The 18,874-nt window shown below is 36.4% G+C and overlaps 1 protein-coding gene across 4 annotated transcripts in view; it reads left to right on the forward strand.

Annotated features, from left to right (window-relative positions):
- Window positions 1–17,435, forward strand: part of LOC131069484 (protein FORGETTER 1) — a 176,941-nt gene extending 159,506 nt beyond the window's left edge. For 3 of the 4 annotated variants that reach the window (XM_058004929.2, XM_058004930.2, XM_058004931.2), the window contains exon 32: window positions 17,035–17,435. In XM_058004929.2, the coding sequence (XP_057860912.2) occupies window positions 17,035–17,066 (32 nt within the window). In that variant the 3' untranslated portion in view covers window positions 17,067–17,435. The remainder of the gene's footprint in view (window positions 1–17,034) is intronic. The other variant, XR_009112137.2, reaches the window with a different exon arrangement.
- Window positions 17,436–18,874: the final 1,439 nt, after the last annotated feature.

An 18,874-nucleotide genomic window follows, 5' to 3' on the forward strand; every position in this document is an offset into this window, starting at 1 on the left:
TGAGAAAAGGATGCATTCTAAACTGGAGGTTAGATGCGCTGGTCAGCAGAGCTTTAAACTTGGGCAAGGCCTTCAAGAAGATCATATTTAATCACATCTTCCGCGAGGGTAATTTTAAGGCTGATGAATTAGCTAATATGGGGGCAGATGGGATCTACATAGACTAACAGTAACATCATGTTAATAGCCTCATAAATTGAAAAGATCATACCTTCTCCTTCGCTCCTTGATCTATAAGGGGACAACAGATAGGAGGCATGGAAGGTGGACAAAGATTATATGTCTCATCACCTTACGTTAATGACATATTTACACTCCTGCGGTTTTTTCTAAAGAGGAAATATTCATTATGCCGATATATAGAAGAACTTTATATATTTCTGCTTTCTCTCATCTCACAGTTTTTTAGATATATAAAAATATAAATATAAACATATTCATATATATGCATATATATATAAATATATATAGACATTTATATATAGATATACATATAGAGGTATACATATATATATATATATATATATATATATGTATGTATGTATGTATACATATATATATATATATATTAAATGATGCATATGTAGACATATATATATATATATATTTATATATATATATATTGATATATAATATATATATACATATGCACACACACATATATATATAGATATATACATATATACACATATATATATCTAATCTATATATATATAAAACTATATATATATAGATATATATTCATATATATATAGACATATGTTTATAGGTATATATATTCTTATCGATTTGTTTTCGCATTTGTATATACATTCATACATTCATATATATATATATATATATATATGTTGTCTGGCATAGCCTTCTCTTCTACTCGAATTAAAACCTCTATCCCGACGGCATATATAGAGATTGATTTGACCTTCCTTGTCGCGCGCGCTAGTTGTGACTTGTACGCAGCAAGTTCAATTAACGCCGACGGTATTAATTACCTCGATCTTGGAGATCGTCTTTAACCATTTTCTTTGCATCGTGACCGTTCATTCCTCCCTCTCTGACACTCAAGTGATTAAATAGGTCCTTTTTCGATATAGCAGAGCTGTATTCTACGACACCTTTCCAAGAACAATTACTATAGTAGTGGTTTCGTTTATCCTCCTCTATAGAGCAGTCGGTTCTTCCAGTGTAATCTGTGTTGTCCGATGATTTGAGTGAGGTGAGCTCATTATGGATACACCGTTGAGGCTAGTTGGGCTTAAGAGACAAATGGCATTTTCAGGGGACATCAAAGAAGATAGGTTTAAAGGCATTCTTGTCTTCCCTAATGTCCTGGTTGTTCGGGCGGTTAAGAAAATATTAGGGGAAGAATGTATCAAGAATGATGACCGTACTAGGGCCAACTCTGATATAGTTGCAATGTTTCTAGCGGTGGTCATGCACTTTGAGAAGGATAGGGAGGTGGTTGTGAAATTATGTAGAAGTGTCTTCAAGAAGGAACTGTTGGGCGAATTGGATAGGGTTGTCATCAATGTGGATGAGGATTTAACTATTCCTAAGCCTCGAAACTATTACAGGTTCATATGGAAAAACAAACCGGTGCCAAGATTTCCAATCCTGGAAATAGAAGATGAGGTTGCCTTTGCGGCCTACAATCCGATAAGGGAGAGAAATTTTTTCTTCCTTATGTGGCTTCTGCATGTTAAAAAACCGTCCTGTAATAGATGGCTGGCTAACTATCTCGAGGCAGAAGACATTGAAGTAGTCCCCGATGATGTAGAGATCCCCTCTGCCCCTGCCTCCAAACCAGGAGAATCCCCTGTTAGTTCAGGGCCGTCGACAAGCAAGGTTCGGTCGAGAAGGAGTTGGGCTTCTCCTGAGTCATAGGAGTCAATCCCTTTCTGAAGGGCAGTTTTTTTGCTTCTCTTTTGGTTTACTATATCGTCTCTCTTGGCTTCGATAGGAATCCTTTGATACCTTATGACTGCTTTTGCTTTAAGTTCTGTTAAAGGTAATACAGACATATGGATGTTTACGTTAATATTATATTTAGCTTAGCTATGTTATTAATTTGTTCAGTATCTAGCTCTGTGTTCTTCCCTCATTAAATTTATTTAATTGTCTGCTCTGATTTGGGTGCATTCTCAGAATTTTGTATAGATAAAGATATGGGTGATATAGTAGGCCCCGCATTTGGGTTTAAGTGGATAATTTTGTGAATATACAGATTCATACAGATATTATCAAAATGTGGTTTATCCACCCTCTCGGTGCTTACTCTGGCACGATCCCCTGCATGCCTATCTCTGCTCTTAGTTAGAGTTCTTTTTCCTTTCCATATATATATATATATATATATATATATAGGTAGAGGTAGGCTGGGATTTCTACTACTTTTATTAATTCTCTGTGGCTAGGTATCCTAAATTGTTCTAAGGAAGGTTTGAGAGATCTGGGACTGGGATTTATTTTTAAGACCTACCAGACATATGCAGTTTGTTGATGAGCCTTATGAAGGTAGCCCTCGGGTTTATAATCAGATATCTCTACCTGCCCTTTAGCATTTTCCATTTCATGGTGTATTTCTGGCTAATTTTGAAAAACAAATAATATAATCGTCGGACTCACTTATGGTTTATGGCTTGGTTCTCTTAAGGAACCATGGTAATCCTGGTATAAGGATGAACAAATGTTTTAACTTTCTTGATGATTCACACATGCTAGTATTCTGGGACTTAGACTCTCCACATAGTATAATATATTTAAGCATATATATATACATATATTAAGATATATATATGTGTATATATAGCTTCACATACATAGTCTCTTGAAAGGATCTGGAAGTCATATGCAGCCTTTGTGGGAAAGAAAATGAAATCTTTTGTTAACGAAAATTTAATGGGATTGAAACTTTTATGGATGAGTGGTATGGGATTTCAGTTCTTTAGGGAGAATAGTTTATCCTTTCCTTTTCAGGTCCTTGGCTTTGTTAATGATCTATTTGACTTTATGATATAAAAGGTGTTATCTTGGAATGGGGATGGGCAAGGTTACTTCTCACAATGATATTGTAACCTGGGTAATCTTTCATCTTGCAGTCAACATTTAAAGGAATTCTTTGCTGTCTCAATATAAAAGATGCTGTGGTTGTAATAGCGGTAGGGGAAAGTGTTTTGCAAGCCATTTTATATAAAAATTGTCTGTTTATACATAATTGGGCTAACAAATCATGAAGTGGTATGTTGTAGGGTTGTGTTGAGATTTATTTTGCAGGTGACAGTGCTAGCAGGAAGCCTGTGGATCAAAGATAAATGAGGAAAGATACTAAAGAGATTGAAGGCAGAATGCCGATAGGAGCATCCCCATGATGGGATACTTACATTACAATAGTTAGAAGAGAAGAACACTTGGACCTGTATGAGTATGCTTAGTCCAAAAGTAAAGATTCAAGATGGATATGTTGTAATTATAAATGGTGTAGAGTTTTAGATTCATTATTTAACTGGACTTAATGTCCCGAGCAAGGCCGGATGTTTTCTCCTCTCCGCTCTTTCCTACCGGCGCCCGCACTGAGTGGAGAATGTAATCTTGTTTATAATTTAATAAATTATTCTGGCTTCGGCCTTTTACCGATAAAAATAAAATATTAAATATTAATTAATAATAATAAAATATTAAATAACTTAAATACAAATTCAATTTAAATTTAAAATGGTAATGTAAGTGTTTATTATTCAAACGGAACATAAAATTGGGAAGGTCTCTTCGGTTTATGCAAAACAATGGAGACGAGTAAAAGGAATTGCCTTAATATAACAAGCAGGGTCAATATGGAAATTGGGTAATATATAGAAATGGGGAGAGGATCCCGAGGAGCAGAGGAATAACGATGACACAGAAGCCCTAAAATGGGAATAAGATGAAACCCTTTTGCAATCTGCAGCTCACGAATCCCTATCTTCTGCAATCCATTGATCAACACTTTCACATTTTTGATTTCTTTGGACTGAAAAATTGCCCGCTGAAGTCAAACTGGCCTGCAATGCAGGTTGACTCTTGAGCAATTAAATCACATGTTTTTAATGATTATTCAGGAAAAAATTGTTGCAGGCATTTTTTTATAAACCAATTTTTTTTGTATAAAACAGCAGCAAACCTGGTGATTCAGGATTAATCATAATTTTTGCTGACTTAAGCTTCTATGGATATAATAAGAAGAGGGCACAGAGAGGTCCCAATGCCTTAAAGATATGTGATTCAATCTGCCATGATTTCTCCAGCTTGCTGGGAGAAAGACCAGTCTGTTAATCTGCATGACAAGTGCAGCAAAATAGTTCCTCCTGTTATGTCAAGTAAATCTGTCAGATATTGTAGCTAAATGTTTTTGGATTTGATTTTGTATCGATTTTTTAGTATCAACTTTTCAGATGACACTCCATGATCCAATCATTAGGATGAGAGAAATCAAGGACGAGAAAGATATGACAAGCTGCAGACCAAGACTCCATAAAAAGAGAGGAGAAAGGAAGGGAGCACTAACTACGAGAAGGAGAAGGATGGATGAGGGAGCACTAACTACGAGAAGGAGAAGGAGATAAAAATAATTAAAGAAAGCAAATAGTAAAAATATATAAAAGAAACACAAGGAGAATGAAAAGAAAACCAAAAAAAAGACATTGAAAACAAACAAAATCCTCAATAATTGAATAAACATCTAAATATCAATATAAGTAATCAAATAATTTAAAAAAGTAAAATATGCACAAAAATAAAAAAATAATCTAAAGATCAATGCACAAGGACATAAATAAAGGAAGAGGCAAAATAAGCAATACAAGCAAACAAATGAAATAACGAAAACAAATAACAAATAAAAACAAACTAAAGGAAAAATAAATAATAATAATAAAAAATAAAAATAAAGAACTAGACAAATATAACTAAAATAAAAATAAAACTAAGAATAAATGAAATAAATAAAAAGTAATAAAATACAAGTAAAAAGCAACTAGCAATACACAATTATAATAATAAAAAGCAAATAACATACAAAAAAACACTAAAAAGGAAATAAGGTAAAGAATAATAAACACAAATATGAAACTAAAAAACATAAATAAAAAAAAAAGAACAAAAATAACTAAAAAATAATAAGACCAAAAGCGAGAGAGGAGAAAGAGAAAACAAAAAAACCAAACTAACACAAACAAAACCAACAACTAGAGACTTGAGCAGAGAATAAAAGCAACCAACAAAAAAGACTAAGAAGAGGCACAACCAAGCATGAAGCCAAAACATACATAAGATCCTAAATTAGCAATACTCAAAGAACAGAAACAGAAAAGGAGAACAAGCTAAGCCAAAGAAATAACTAAAGAGATCAAGAGAGGTATCCAAGAAGGGACCTAGAGAAGGGGAAGACCAAAGAGAAGGGAGGGAGCAATAGCCGAAGAGAAGAAAGAGGAGGATGAGAGGGGGCAAGGGATGACTTAATCACTTCCAAAGCTAACAATGACAATGCCACTGTCGTTATGAATAGGCAATACTACATCTCAAAAATGCTTTACCTCTTTGATACCGACAACTATAAAATTGTTGCCCGCAACCCTTGTTCCAAGATCATTAAGAGAGCCAAATTGGCTATCAATTGTTCCTCCTTCAATGATGCTATCAAGAAATGCCTTATTCCCTCTAAGGAAGTTGCCCCTCGCATTTACGGGGTAAAGCCAACGTCCATCTAAGGCCCATCATTGACACTATTGGCTCTCCTACTTATAAGTTAAACTCTTTCCTAGCCAAATTAATCTCCTCTCTTGTAGGGAATTTTGAGTCCTTCATCAAAGACTACCCATTTTGTCGATTTCATAGAGGACATCAAATTAGATAGTAATTACATCTTGGTGAGTTTCGACATTGTCTCCCTCTTCACCAAGGTTCCTATGCCAGACTTTATTGAGATTGTTAGACACAAAGTTAGTGTCGAGATAGCCTCCTTGGTGGAGTTATGCGTAAGACCCACTTTCTTTTCCTTCCAAGGGGTTATCTATGAGCAAGTTGATGGTGTGGCTATAGGCTCCCCCCTCTCCCCTGCCATAGCCAATCTTTACATGGAGCACTTTGAAGAAATTGCCTTGCGTTCGTATCCCCTCAAGACAAAGTGGTGGAAGCATTATATGGATGACACCAATGTTTTTTGGCCTCATGGTCTTTATAAGTTAAAAAGAGTTTCATGCTCACCTCAACAACTTAGCTCCTTGCACCTCCTTCACCAAGGAGCTCGATTTTGATATCCATTTGCCTTTCCTCAATGTTTTGCTCCTAAAACAAATCTGATGGCTCTCTCGATCATCGAGTGTTTTACAAAGCTACCCATACTGACTATATCTCCATTCTTCTTTTCATCACCACCCAAGCCAAAAAGTCGGGATTCCTAAAACCATAGCTTTGAGAGCCCACCATATTTGTAACGATTAGAATTTGAACCATGAGCTGTCCCATCTTCATCAAGTCTTTCGTCTTAATGGGTATACCAACAAGAAAATCTCTGGAGCCTTCCACCAAGCCAAATCGTATTTCCTTTCCATTCCTAATCCCATTTCTTCCCAACCTTCAGTGCTCTTGATTGCTTCTCTTCCCTTTGTCGGATGTATCTCCCACAAAATCTCCAAAATTCTTTCTAAAAAAGGCCTTCGTTGTGCCTTTAAACCCTTTTCTAACTTAAAAAATCGTATCCCCCGTCTTAAAGACTCTAGGGATGTCTTCTTAGAGTCACGAGCCTACAAGGTTGTTTGTTCTTGTGGCTGTCCCTACATTGGGAAAACTGGCCACTCTTTCAACACCAAAATTAAAGAACATAGTGCGGACATCAAGTATGAGCATGTTCTTAAATCAACCTTGGTAGAGCACTCTTCTACCATAAATCACATTTGTTTAAAAAGCACTCAAATTTTAGCCAAAGAGGACAACTTCTTCAAGAGGAAGTTGATGGAAGCAATATAAATCTCTAATCACTCCACCAACCTCACTCGCCATGAAGGGAGCACTTTAAGTCTATCTTGGCATCTCTTGTTATCTGCCTTAAAAAGCTGAAATCACCCTCTCCCTTGACCTCTCTCTCTATGTTGTCCTCCCTTTTTTGTGTTCCCCTTGTTCTTCTTCCTTTCTTCCTTTCTTCTTCTCCCCTTCTTTGGGTTCTGTTCCTTCCTTGGCCTCTCTCATCCTCCTCTTTGTTCTCTTCAGTTGTTGCTCCCTCCCTTCTCTTTGGTCTTCCCCATCTCTAGGTCACTTCTTGGATACCTCTCTTTATCTCTTTGTGTATCTCTTTGGCTTAGCTTGTTTTCCTCCTTTTAATGGTTTTGTTCTTTGTGTATTGGTATTTCAGGGTCTTATGTATGTTTTAGCTTCATGCTTGGTTGCCTCTACTTAGTCTTCTTTGTTGGTTGTTTTATTCTCTACTAAAGTCTCTAGTTGTTGGTTTTGCTTGTTTCAGTTTTGTTTCTTATTTTCTCTTTGTCCTCTTTCTCATTTCTAGTCTTATTATTTTTTGATTAATTTTTGTTCTCTTTTTGGTTTATTTAATTTAATTTTTATTTATTCTTAGTTTCATATTTATTTTTATTTTTCTTTAGTTTTATTTCCTTTTTACTGTTTGTTTTGTTCTTTTGTGTGTTTTTTTTTTTTTTTTTATGTTATTAGCTTTTTATTATTATAATTGTATATTGCTAGTTGCTTTTTATTTGTATTTTATTAGTTTTTCTTTATTTCATTTATTTCTTAGTTTTATTTTTATTTTAGTTATATTTGTCTTTTACTACTTTATTATTGTTATTATTATTATTATTACTACTTAGTTTCCTTTAGTTTTTTTTTTTTTTTTTGGTTATTTTTCTTTTTTACATCTATTTGCTTGTATTGCTTATTTTGCCTCTTCATTTATTTATGTGCTTGTGCATTGATCTTTAGTTAATTTTTTATTTTTGTGCATTTTTTAGTCTTTTAATTATTTGATAATTTATAGTGATATTTAGATGTTTATTCAATTACTGAGGCTTTTGCTTGTTTTCGGTGTCTATATTTTTTTGGTTTTGTTTTAATTCTTTGTGTTTCTTTTCATATATTTTTACTTTTGCTTTCTTTTATTATTTTTTTATCTCCTTTTCCTTCTCCTCATAGTTTGTGCTCGTTCGTCCCTCCCTCCTTCCTTCTTTTCTCCTCTTTTTAAGGAGCCTTGGCCTGCAGCTCGTCATCTTTCTCATCCTGATGATGGATCATGGAGTGTGATCCAAATCGTTGATGCTAAAAAATTGTTACACTATCAAATCTGGAAATATTTAGCTACATTCATGGATTGTGGAAATTTGCTATCTTTAATCTGCCAGATATTTGTTTGACATATTCAATTTGCCATGTTTTCTCTTGCTAACTGGGGGATAAAGACCAACTTGTTTAGCCACATGACAATTGCAGTAAAATTTTTTTGTCCCGTTATGTCAAATAAGTCTGCCAGACTTCTGTTTGACATCCCTGAGTGTCCATTTGTATGAGAAATGATCAACTTCCAATCAGGGTATCTCCTTGGGTTTGCTACTTACCTTTTGTTCATTGGTTAGAACCATAGTTTAAAATTTGCTTGAAAACTCACTAGCAAGTTTTTACATGAAAGTGTGTTTTTTAAATGTTTGGAGATTTTTGTGATGTCCACACCCTAGTTAGTCTCTGTGACTGATGGGTTAGCCTATCATTTTTGGACTCTCGCAGGCTAACATTCTGGATAGAGAGTCTTAGTGGCTGTTCCACTTCTTCAGTTCAATCTTGGGTTTAGTTCCAAGGCCTTGGTAGTTGGTGTGTGGGCTTAGTTGCGAGACTTACTGTTTTTAGTAAGTCAATTTGACAGTTGTGCTATGTTTAGTCAGGGCACCTGGACACATGGGGGTTATTCAGTGTTGACCCTTGCTTCTGACGGTTCGTCAAAATATTGAGGGAGATATTAATATTTTATTGGTTAAGTTATTTATTTAACTTATGTGCTTATATTATAAAGTCATAAAGTGACTTTATTAATTTAAAAAGGCTGTTGAAATATTATAAAGTGATTTCTATTAAATCACTTAAATGATTTGGGCACCCAAGTTGAACATAAACTATGCAAAGTTAATTAAATACATTTTAATGTATTTAAAATGCATTTGGGCGTACTTATTGAAAATCGTGCCATTTGGGGGTTATAAGGTGTTGGTGTAATTAATTATTCATGTTGGATATTACTACACCTTACTTAAGTTTACTTAGATACATGCATATTATAGTAGTTTGGGTATGAGACACTTGGGTGTTTGTGCCACATTGGGATAGTGTGTAGGAGATTTTCCACCTTTTCTAGTCTTATCTTGTTGTTACATTCCACATTCGGTGGGTGATCCACCTCATGTGGAATATTATATTGTTTCTCCTACCCACCACACCTATTTCCTACCTACCCTTGTTTCTTATTGAGCTCCATGTCATGTTTGTGTGCTCACATATCCATATAGCCTTGCCTATATAAGCAGGTTCATATTCATTGTATGTAACGACAACTTTTGATGATCCAGTTGATTAGTGTTTTCATCTTGATAGAATACAGTTTATTCCTATCATCTATATTTTGTCTCTCTATTGTACTTTTCATTGAGCTCTTGATCTTGGCAAATTCTCACATAAGGAAATCGGAAGCAATTCAAACTCCATTATTGATTATTTGACATTGCTTGTTATTTTCTCTGTGGATTGTCTGAGACAAAGGTTTCAGATGGTTTTCTATTGAAGAACATTCATTCTTCATGGATTTGTGATTCTGAGGCTGTGAAAGATCAGCTGAATTATTGCAAATTGAGAGGGCTTCACACATAAGTTTTCAGGTGCTTCATTAGAGGTTATTTGCAGATTTGCAATAAGGAAGGAGGCAATACAGTTTAGAAGCCTCATTATCAGCATTCTTTCAGTTCAATAACCAGCTGTACAGGATTCATTGCTGGCTGTACCAATTTGGTTGATACGTGGGGCTCCAAAAAAGAGTCGTTTTTCTTGGGAGGCTGGAACGCCTACCCAAAGTGCATTCTGAATGCACAATTCCCAACGCCTAGTCCTTTCAAGCTATTATACCTACTTTCTGGCTCAGAGAAATCATTTCTTGGACTTGTACGACCTTTTTGGTCAGTTTCCAAATTTTGGCTGGCAAACACCAAATTTCTTCATTTAAAATAAGCTAAGGACCCACGGGTATGCAATTAGCAGTAGGATTTATTGCAGTAGATATCTTATTCATAATATAGTTGCAGTAGCTTTCAATTTTATTTCTATTTGGTTTTATGTGCAATTCTTGCCTGACACTTGTTATTTTATGCTTTAAAATTGTTCAAAAACCTTGAAAATCCAAAAACACAACAGCAATAGTATTTCAGGAGAGTTAGAACCAACAGGGTTCTTACAATTGTATCAGAGCTCCTATCTTGCCTTCCTGGAGGGTTAGAATATTTTATGCATCAACAACAGACTGGCCCTCACAGGTATTACACACGCAAGAGACCTAGTTTATAGGGTGATCCTGATCAAACTGAAGAAATACCCTTGGAAATTATGGGGGACAAGAATGATGGTGAGCCACACAGAGAGGCTGTTAACAATGAGGACCAAGACGTCGAAGTTATTATGAGGGGTTTAGTAACAGGACAGCAACATGTGGCAAATGTGTTGCAGTAGTTGACTACGGCCATACAACAGATCATTGTGCCAAGGGGGCATAATCAGGAACCAGGAGGAAAATGGTAGTGTTGTTGGTTGCCCAAGGGCAAGAGTGACTCCCACACACACCTATGATAGGCCTACATGCCCAACCTTTGTTAGAAATGAACCTGAAGAAGAGGACGTGGTTGAGGAAGATGAGGTGGCCTTTACGGTTAATGTGACCACACTTCATGATGAATGGGATGCATTACCACCAAGAGTTAAGGAACATCTTAAGTTTGACAGGTTCATGAGTCAGAAGAGGGAACATAACAAGAAGTGGAATTGGAATGACAGGAAACCTTGGAACAAAACTAATGATCTCAAATATGCAATCAACAAGCTCATACTTTCTGCTTTTGATGGCAGCGGTAGAGTTACAGCTAGAGCTTGGATTAGCAAGTTGGATACCTTCTTGACCCTACGTCCTATGTCAGAAGAAGATGCTATTAAGTTTGCAGCTTTGCATTTGGATAGGGTAGCTCATGACTGGTGGCACCATGGGATGGTTACTTTACATCATGACCTTATTACTACATACCAAGAATTCACTGATAGATTGGTTGAGCGTTTTGATAAAAGAGATCTAGAGTTGTATTTCAGGGATTTAGCTCAGCTGGAACAAATGGGCAGCTTGGAATCTTACATTAGTGAATTTCAGAAGCTTTCAGTTATGGTAACTAACATCTCAGAGAGAAGGCTGGTCATTCTTTTTGTTGAAGGTCTTTATGAGCCTATGAAGGGTTGGATTAAGGCTTTTAATCCCCCTACCTTGCAAGAAGCCATGAGGAAGGCACGTAGCATGGAACTTACCACTCCTCGTAGTAGGTTCACTCCAAACAACTCAAAACCGTCCTCATTATTTAATGACAACAAGTCTAATCCAAAGAAATCAGAAAACGTGGACCAAAAGAAGAAGTTTGCAGCACCTTTGGATAGGGAAACACTTAATGACTTGCGTAGAAGGAAACTGTGTTTTCACTGCAAAGACCCTTATGATCAAAACCATGATTGTCCCCTCAAGCCTAAGGGTCAAAATAGGCATATGGAGTGGTTTTATGAGGGAGAAAACATGACTGATAACACAGACCAGCAAGCTGATCAAGATGATTCAGAGACTGAAAATTCAGAGAAGGGAGTTGAAAATGAAGGGGAATTTGATCTACAAGAAGCTCATATGTCTAGCATGCAGGGAGAAGGTTCTTTTAGGTTGCGTGGACTCTTGGCTGGTCAAAGAGTCATTTCTCTACTTGATACAGGTGCAACTCATAATTTTATAGATGCACAGTTGGTGGAGAAGCGTGGGATTCAAACTCAAGAGTTTGAAGGCATATTGGTGAAAGTTGTTGATGGTTATGTGCTAACTTGTGATAGAATGATTTCAGACTTACCTATGAAACTCAATAATTATGAATTCAAAGTTGATTTTTATGTGGTTAACATGGGAAACATGGATGTGGTCCTTGGCATGACATGGCTTCATGCAATAGGTGAATTTACACTCAAACCTTAGAGATATGGAGATGAAATTCAAAGTTGATGGGACTAATCATGTTCTTAAAGCTATCAAGACCAGCAACTTAAAATTAATCACTCTTAAAAGATTGGAGAGACTTATCAGACATGACATGGTGGATTGGGTAGCAGAGTGTAAAGTAATGCCTACTTATGAGGAGCAGCATAAAACACCTTACCATTTAGATATTCAAGAGCTTAGAGTCAAGCATACAAAGGTGTTTAGTGACATACCTCCCGGTAGGCCTCCTGATAGAGGTATAGAGCACATCATTGAGCTTGAAGAGGGCACCAAGCCCATCACGATTACACCTTACAGGCACCCAAAGCGTTTGAAAGATGAAATTGAGAAAACCATCAAAGAACTTTTAGCAATGGGACACATAAGGCCGAGTAAGTCTCCTTTCGCTTCGTCAGTTGTTTTGGTGAAGAAGAAAGATGGCACACTTAGAATTTGCATTGATTATCGTATGCTGAATAGAAGGACGATAAAGAACAGGTATCCCATTCCTCACATCAATGAGTGTTGATAGATGCATTGATGAGTGTTGATAGATGAGCTTCATGGAGCTTGTTATTTCTCTAAGATTGACTTGAGGACAGGCTATCATCAGATCAGTGTCAGGGAGTAGGATATTGAGAAGACTACATTCAGATGTCATTGTGGACACTATGAGTTTTTGGTTATGCCTTTTGGGTTAACCAACGCACCAGCAACCTTTCAGTCCACTAGAATTCTAGTCTCAGTTGAGGAGATTTGTTTTGGTTTTCTTTGATGACATTTTGGTTTACAACAGAACTTGGGAGGAACACCTAGTTCACTTGGATACTATTTTAGGCATACTTGACAGGGTGTCTTTTTACACCAAGGAGTCCAAGTGTGCATTGGGTATGGCAGAACTTTTGTATTTGGGTCACATAATCAGCAGAGAGGGAGTTTGCATGGATCCTGATAAGGTTTGTGCCATTGTCGATTAGCCTACGCTTGAGACTTTGACTCAGCTCAGGGGATTTGTAGGTTTATGTGCCTTCTACTGTCGGTTTGTTAGTGGTTTCTCACAGCATGGTGCACCACTTACTGATTGGACAAAGAAGGGTGCATTTGTTTGGACACCTCTAGCACAGGAATGTTTTGAGAAGTTCACGCAATTGATGACTACATGTCCAGTTCTAGCTTTACCAGATTTCACCAAACCTTTTGAGCTTCATTGTGATGCATGTGGAGAGGGTATTGGTGCAGTGATTATGCATGATCGTCATCCTATAGCTTTCGAGAGCAGGAAGCTTAGGGGTCTTGAGAGGAGCTATAGTATTTATGATAAGGAAATGTTGGCCATAATGCATGCAATGGCTAAGTTCAGGCAATACTTTAGTTGGCAGCAAGTTTTGTGTCAAAACTGATCATAATAGCTTGAAGCATTTCCTTGGACAACAGGATCTAAATGAGCGTCAACAGAAGTGGGTCAGCAAGTTACAGTCTTATGATTTTGACATCTCCTATGTCAAAGAGACTCATAACATTGTTGTTGATGCCTTATCTCGCCGTCCCCATTTGAGCTCCATGACAATAGTTTCCGAAGATTTTAAACACTTGATTATAGCAGAGTATGCCAAGAATTCATGGGCTTCTAGCATTATTGATGGGACAGTACAGGATATCATGTACTCTCTTGTGAATGATCTTGTCATTTACAAAGAGAATATTTTTTAGTCCCAGATTCAGATATGAGGAACACGGTATTGAGATCGTTACATGATTCACCCATGGCTGATCATCCCGGTTACGTTAAGACCTATAGGCAGGTATGGGAGAGATTTACTTGGAAAGGTCTCAAATCTGATGTTCTCCAGCATGTCAGGGAGTGTTTTGTTTGTTAGCAAAACAAGCAGGAGCATACTTTCCCTACTGGGTTACTTCAGCCACTTCCTATTTCTTAGAGGAAGTGGGAATGCGTGTCTATGGACTTTATTACGGGCTTACCGAAAGCTCAAGTGAGAGACACCATTTATGTGGTAGTTGATTGGTTGATTAAGTATGCATATTTCTTCCTGATCACGATTACTTATTCAGTTGCATAGGTGGCCGATCTTTTCTTTCATGAGGTATTCAGATTGCATGGGTTACCTCAGAGTATTGTCAGTGATAGAGACAGTAGGTTCATGGGTAACTTTTGGTAGGAGTTATTCAGACTGTGCAGACAGAGCTCACTCCGAGTACTAGCTACCGCCCTCAGACTGACGGGCAGATAGAGATTGTCAACAAATTGGTGGAGGGATACATGCGGAACTACATTTCTGGGCAGCAAAAGGCTTGGGTGAAGTGGTTGCTACTTTGTGAGTATTGTTATAATTCCATTCACCACATGTCTATTCAGATGACACAATTCAGAGCTTTGTATGGTTATGATGCTCCTAGTTTTCTGGATTTATTGTTGAGCGATTGCAGAGAACTAGTATATCATGAGCGCTCTTCGTGAGAACATTCAGAAGGCTTGGAATCAACAGAAGCAATATGTTGATCAGAGGAAGGTTGAGAGATCTTTTGAGATCGGGGATATGGTGTATCTGATGCTTCGACCCTATAGATATTCCTCTCTTAGGAAGAAGGGCTCTGAGAAACTCAAGCCACGTTATTATGGGCCATTCAGGATTATCAGGCGAGTTGGCGAGGTGGCTTATGAGTTGGATTTACCCACAGATAGTAAGGTCCATAATGTGTTCCATGTTTCGCGCCTCAAGAAGGCATTGGGACAGCATATAGCTCCTTCAGACTTACCACCCTTGGATGATGAGGGGAAGTTGATTTTAGTAACTGAGGCCGCCATAGAGACTAGAGAGCATCACCTTAAGAGGCGGGTCATCAGGGAAATTTTGGTTAAGTGGAGAGATCTGTTGATAGAGGATGCTACTTGGGAAAGTGAGAGCATTTTACAACATCCAACATTGATTTTGCTTGAGGACAAGCAAATTCAGGGAGGGCGGACTATGATGTCCCCACCCTAGTTAGTCTCTATGACTCATGGGTTAGCCTATCATTTTTGGACTCTTGTAGGCTAACATTCTGGATAGAGGGTCTTAGTGGCAGTTCCACTTCTTCAGTTCAGTCTTGGGTTTAGTTCCAGGGCCTTAGCAGTTGGTGTGTGGGCTTTGTTGTGGGACTTACTATTTTTAGTAAGTCAATCTGGCAGTTGTGCTATGTTTAGTCAGGGCACCTCGACACATTGGGGTTATTTAGTGTTGACCCCTGCTTTTGACGGTTCGTCAAAATATTGAGGGAGATTAATATTTTAGTTGATAAGTTATTTATTTAACTTATGTGCTTATATTATAAAGTCATAAAGTGACTTTATTAATTTAAAAAGTCCGTTGAAATATTATAAAGTGATTTCTATTAAATCACTTAAATGATTTGGGCACCCAAGTTGAATATAAACTATGCAAAGTTAATTAAATACATTTAATGTATTTAAATGCATTTGGGCGTACTTATTGAAAATCGTGCCATTTGGGGGTTATAATGAAATTGGAAGCAATTCAATCTCCATTATTGATTATTTGACATTGCTTGTTATTTTCTCCGTGGATTGTCTGAGACAAGGGTTTCAAAGGGTTTTCTATTGAAGAACGTTCATTCTTCATGGATCTGTGATTCCGAGGCTGTGAAAGATTAACTGACTTATTGCAAATTGAGAGGGCTTCACATAGAAGTTTTCAGGTGCTTCATTAGAGGTTAATTGTGCTAGTTATTTGCAGATTTGGAATAAGGAAGGCGGCAATACAGTTTAGAAGCCTTATTAGCAACATTCTTTCAGTTCAATAACCAGCCATATAGGATTCATTGCTGGCCGTACCAATTTGGTTGGCACATGGGGCTCCAAAAAAGAGGCGTTTTGCCTAGGAGGCTGGAACGCCTACCCAAAGTGCATTCTGAATGCACAATTCCCAATGTCTAGTCCTTTCAAGCTATTCTACCTACTTTCTGGCTTAGAAAAATCATTTCCTGGACTTGTACGGCCTTTTTGGTCAGTTTCCCAGTTCTGGCTAGCAAACACCAAATTTCTTCATTTAAAATAAGCTAAGGACCCACGGGTATGCAATTAGCAGTAGGATTTATTGTAGCAGGTATCTTATTCATAATATAGTTGCAGTTGCTCTCAATTTTATTTCTATTTGGTTTTATGTGCAATTCTTGCGTGGCACATGTGTTATTTTATGCTTTAAAGTAGTTAAAAAACCTTGAAAATCTGAAAACACAACAGCAATAGTATTTCAGGAGAGTTAGAACCAGCAGGGTTCTTACAATTTTGCCAAGTTTTGTCGAGTCACCGAGTTTCAATCAAATTTGTGTTTGCTGATGATAAGAAAGTTAGTGACAGACATTTATCACGATTGTCCTCTCCTTATAAATGTCTTCCCATAAACTTATGGTTGTAGTTGCTAAGGTTCATATGTTGTCATTACCATACGTTGTTACACATTTTATGAAGTTATGGCCTCCATGCCAATCAAAATATTCTGAAATGTAGGACTGAATGAAAGCTAGAATAGTTTAATGTGGTGACTGCTATACAGTATGTTCTAGCAATGATTTTCTAGAACTCTCTACGGGATCTCTTTAGGGCAAACAAACATAACGAGAATTTGAAATAGTTACAAAAAATGTAAAGTGGTGTGGATAAAAGTAAAACTTGTATTTTTCTCAAGCACTTACCTATGAATAACTTGCAGAAGGCTAAAATATATGTTTCAACTGTGTAGGTCTTGACTGGATTCAGAATCCAGATACTTGAATTGATGTATCAAGTCAGGGTTTCCAACCATATTATTTTATTCCTGGATTGGAGTAAAAAGATCACGCAAATGAAAATCCTCGATGTTTGATTCTTTGGGATCACATTGAAGTAGAACGGAATCTCAGCTGTTGGAATGTACTGGAACCTGTGGTCTGCTCCGTCACACAGCTTATTTCAGTTTTGTATTGTATTGATCTGACACTGAGGTTCCCATAAAATAGGCTGCCTAAAATGGAGCTCCCATTGTGTTGGATACTCTAGGTAATTTGACATGTTGATTTAGTGTTTGATCGTGATGTGAAATGCATTAGCACTTATCGGAATGTTTATGATTAATAGTGATACCTTATGCTACATATTTTTATAGATTGTGTTCTTTAAACAATTTTCTTTCGAATGATTTGTTTCATTATTATTTTGGAATCTATAGCATTGATCACTGAATCTGTTTTTAACTTTTTCTTTCTCCACCCTCGTTTATTGATGTAATCTTTCAATAAGCATTTATGCATTGTAAGGTTAAGCTGATGTATAGGTCTAATGATGATGGACAAAAATCTCTCATTTGAAAAATTTATTTAGAGAAAGTCATTTATTTTTTCTCTGCTAATAATGCCATCGTTGTATGAGCCTGAGTAATTAGAATACAGCAAATGTGGTCATACTTAAGAGAATCTTCTGTGGGATTACCTTTCATACTTTCTACATGAATTGGATTTGCGTTAGGAAGCCATCTTTTTAAATTTTCTTATTGACGTAAGACTTAAAAGATCAATTCAATCATTGGAAAGTTAAGCTCATATATAAAACTATTGATGATGGACAAAAGTTTCTCCTCTTGAAATTTCCTGAAGCAATATTCATATGATCTTCCCTGTGTTAGAAGAAGTTTCATATCTCAAAATTTTGCAAAGCCATATTCATATGATCTCTCTTTGCTGATAATGTCACAGTTCCTTGTTACTATGAGCTGCCTATTGATGTACAAATATTTTAATATAATGCACAGCAGCCCCTGACCTTGATTAGGAAAAGAAAAGAATTATCAAATTGAGAGAAACAATACAACCATTCATTTGTCTTTTTTAACTGCTTCATGTTTTTGTCTCGTGGAATTTCGCCACTTTTTTATAACATTCAGATTAGAATATATGATGTTCTCTAATAAAATTTCATATAACACTAGTGTGAGGTTTGAAGCTCTCTCAAAATAGAGGTTCTAATAAACATTGAATTTTGCCACCGATTTGTTTTGGATCTTTAGATGTATTGAGGCAAGACCATGCATTGTTTGATATCACAACATGAAAAATATTATTCCAAAACATATCACTGTGAATAATCAACATTCATTGTGACTTCTTGTGATGGCCTTGTAACTAACTGTAACCGCTTAAAGGAATTATATCTAATTGTTTGATTTTATGTCAAGAGATGTAACCTATAGTGGTAGCATGAGGGAGAAGCATTTGATATCATGACCATGAAAGGAAAACTATTTAGCAATAGACATTTAAAAAAGTATCAATACACCAAAATATTAAAATTAATTAAAAAGTAACATGTAAATAAATAAGATTTACTACATTACTCAGTAAAAATATAAAACAAATGAATTTACCAAAATATAAATTATACATTGTAGATAAAACAAAATAATTCATAAATTAAAAAAAGAAGTTATAAAGTGATTTAAAATGAGATAAGACTGAAGTAGTTCCATGTGCGGTAAAAGTATATCAACTATAGCCAAGTTGTAAAGTAAGAACAAATGCAACCTAGATTATCTTCGAGTGAGTATCTAT

This window comes from Cryptomeria japonica, chromosome 11 (genome assembly GCF_030272615.1).
Source record: "Cryptomeria japonica chromosome 11, Sugi_1.0, whole genome shotgun sequence".
NCBI lineage: Eukaryota > Viridiplantae > Streptophyta > Pinopsida > Cupressales > Cupressaceae > Cryptomeria > Cryptomeria japonica.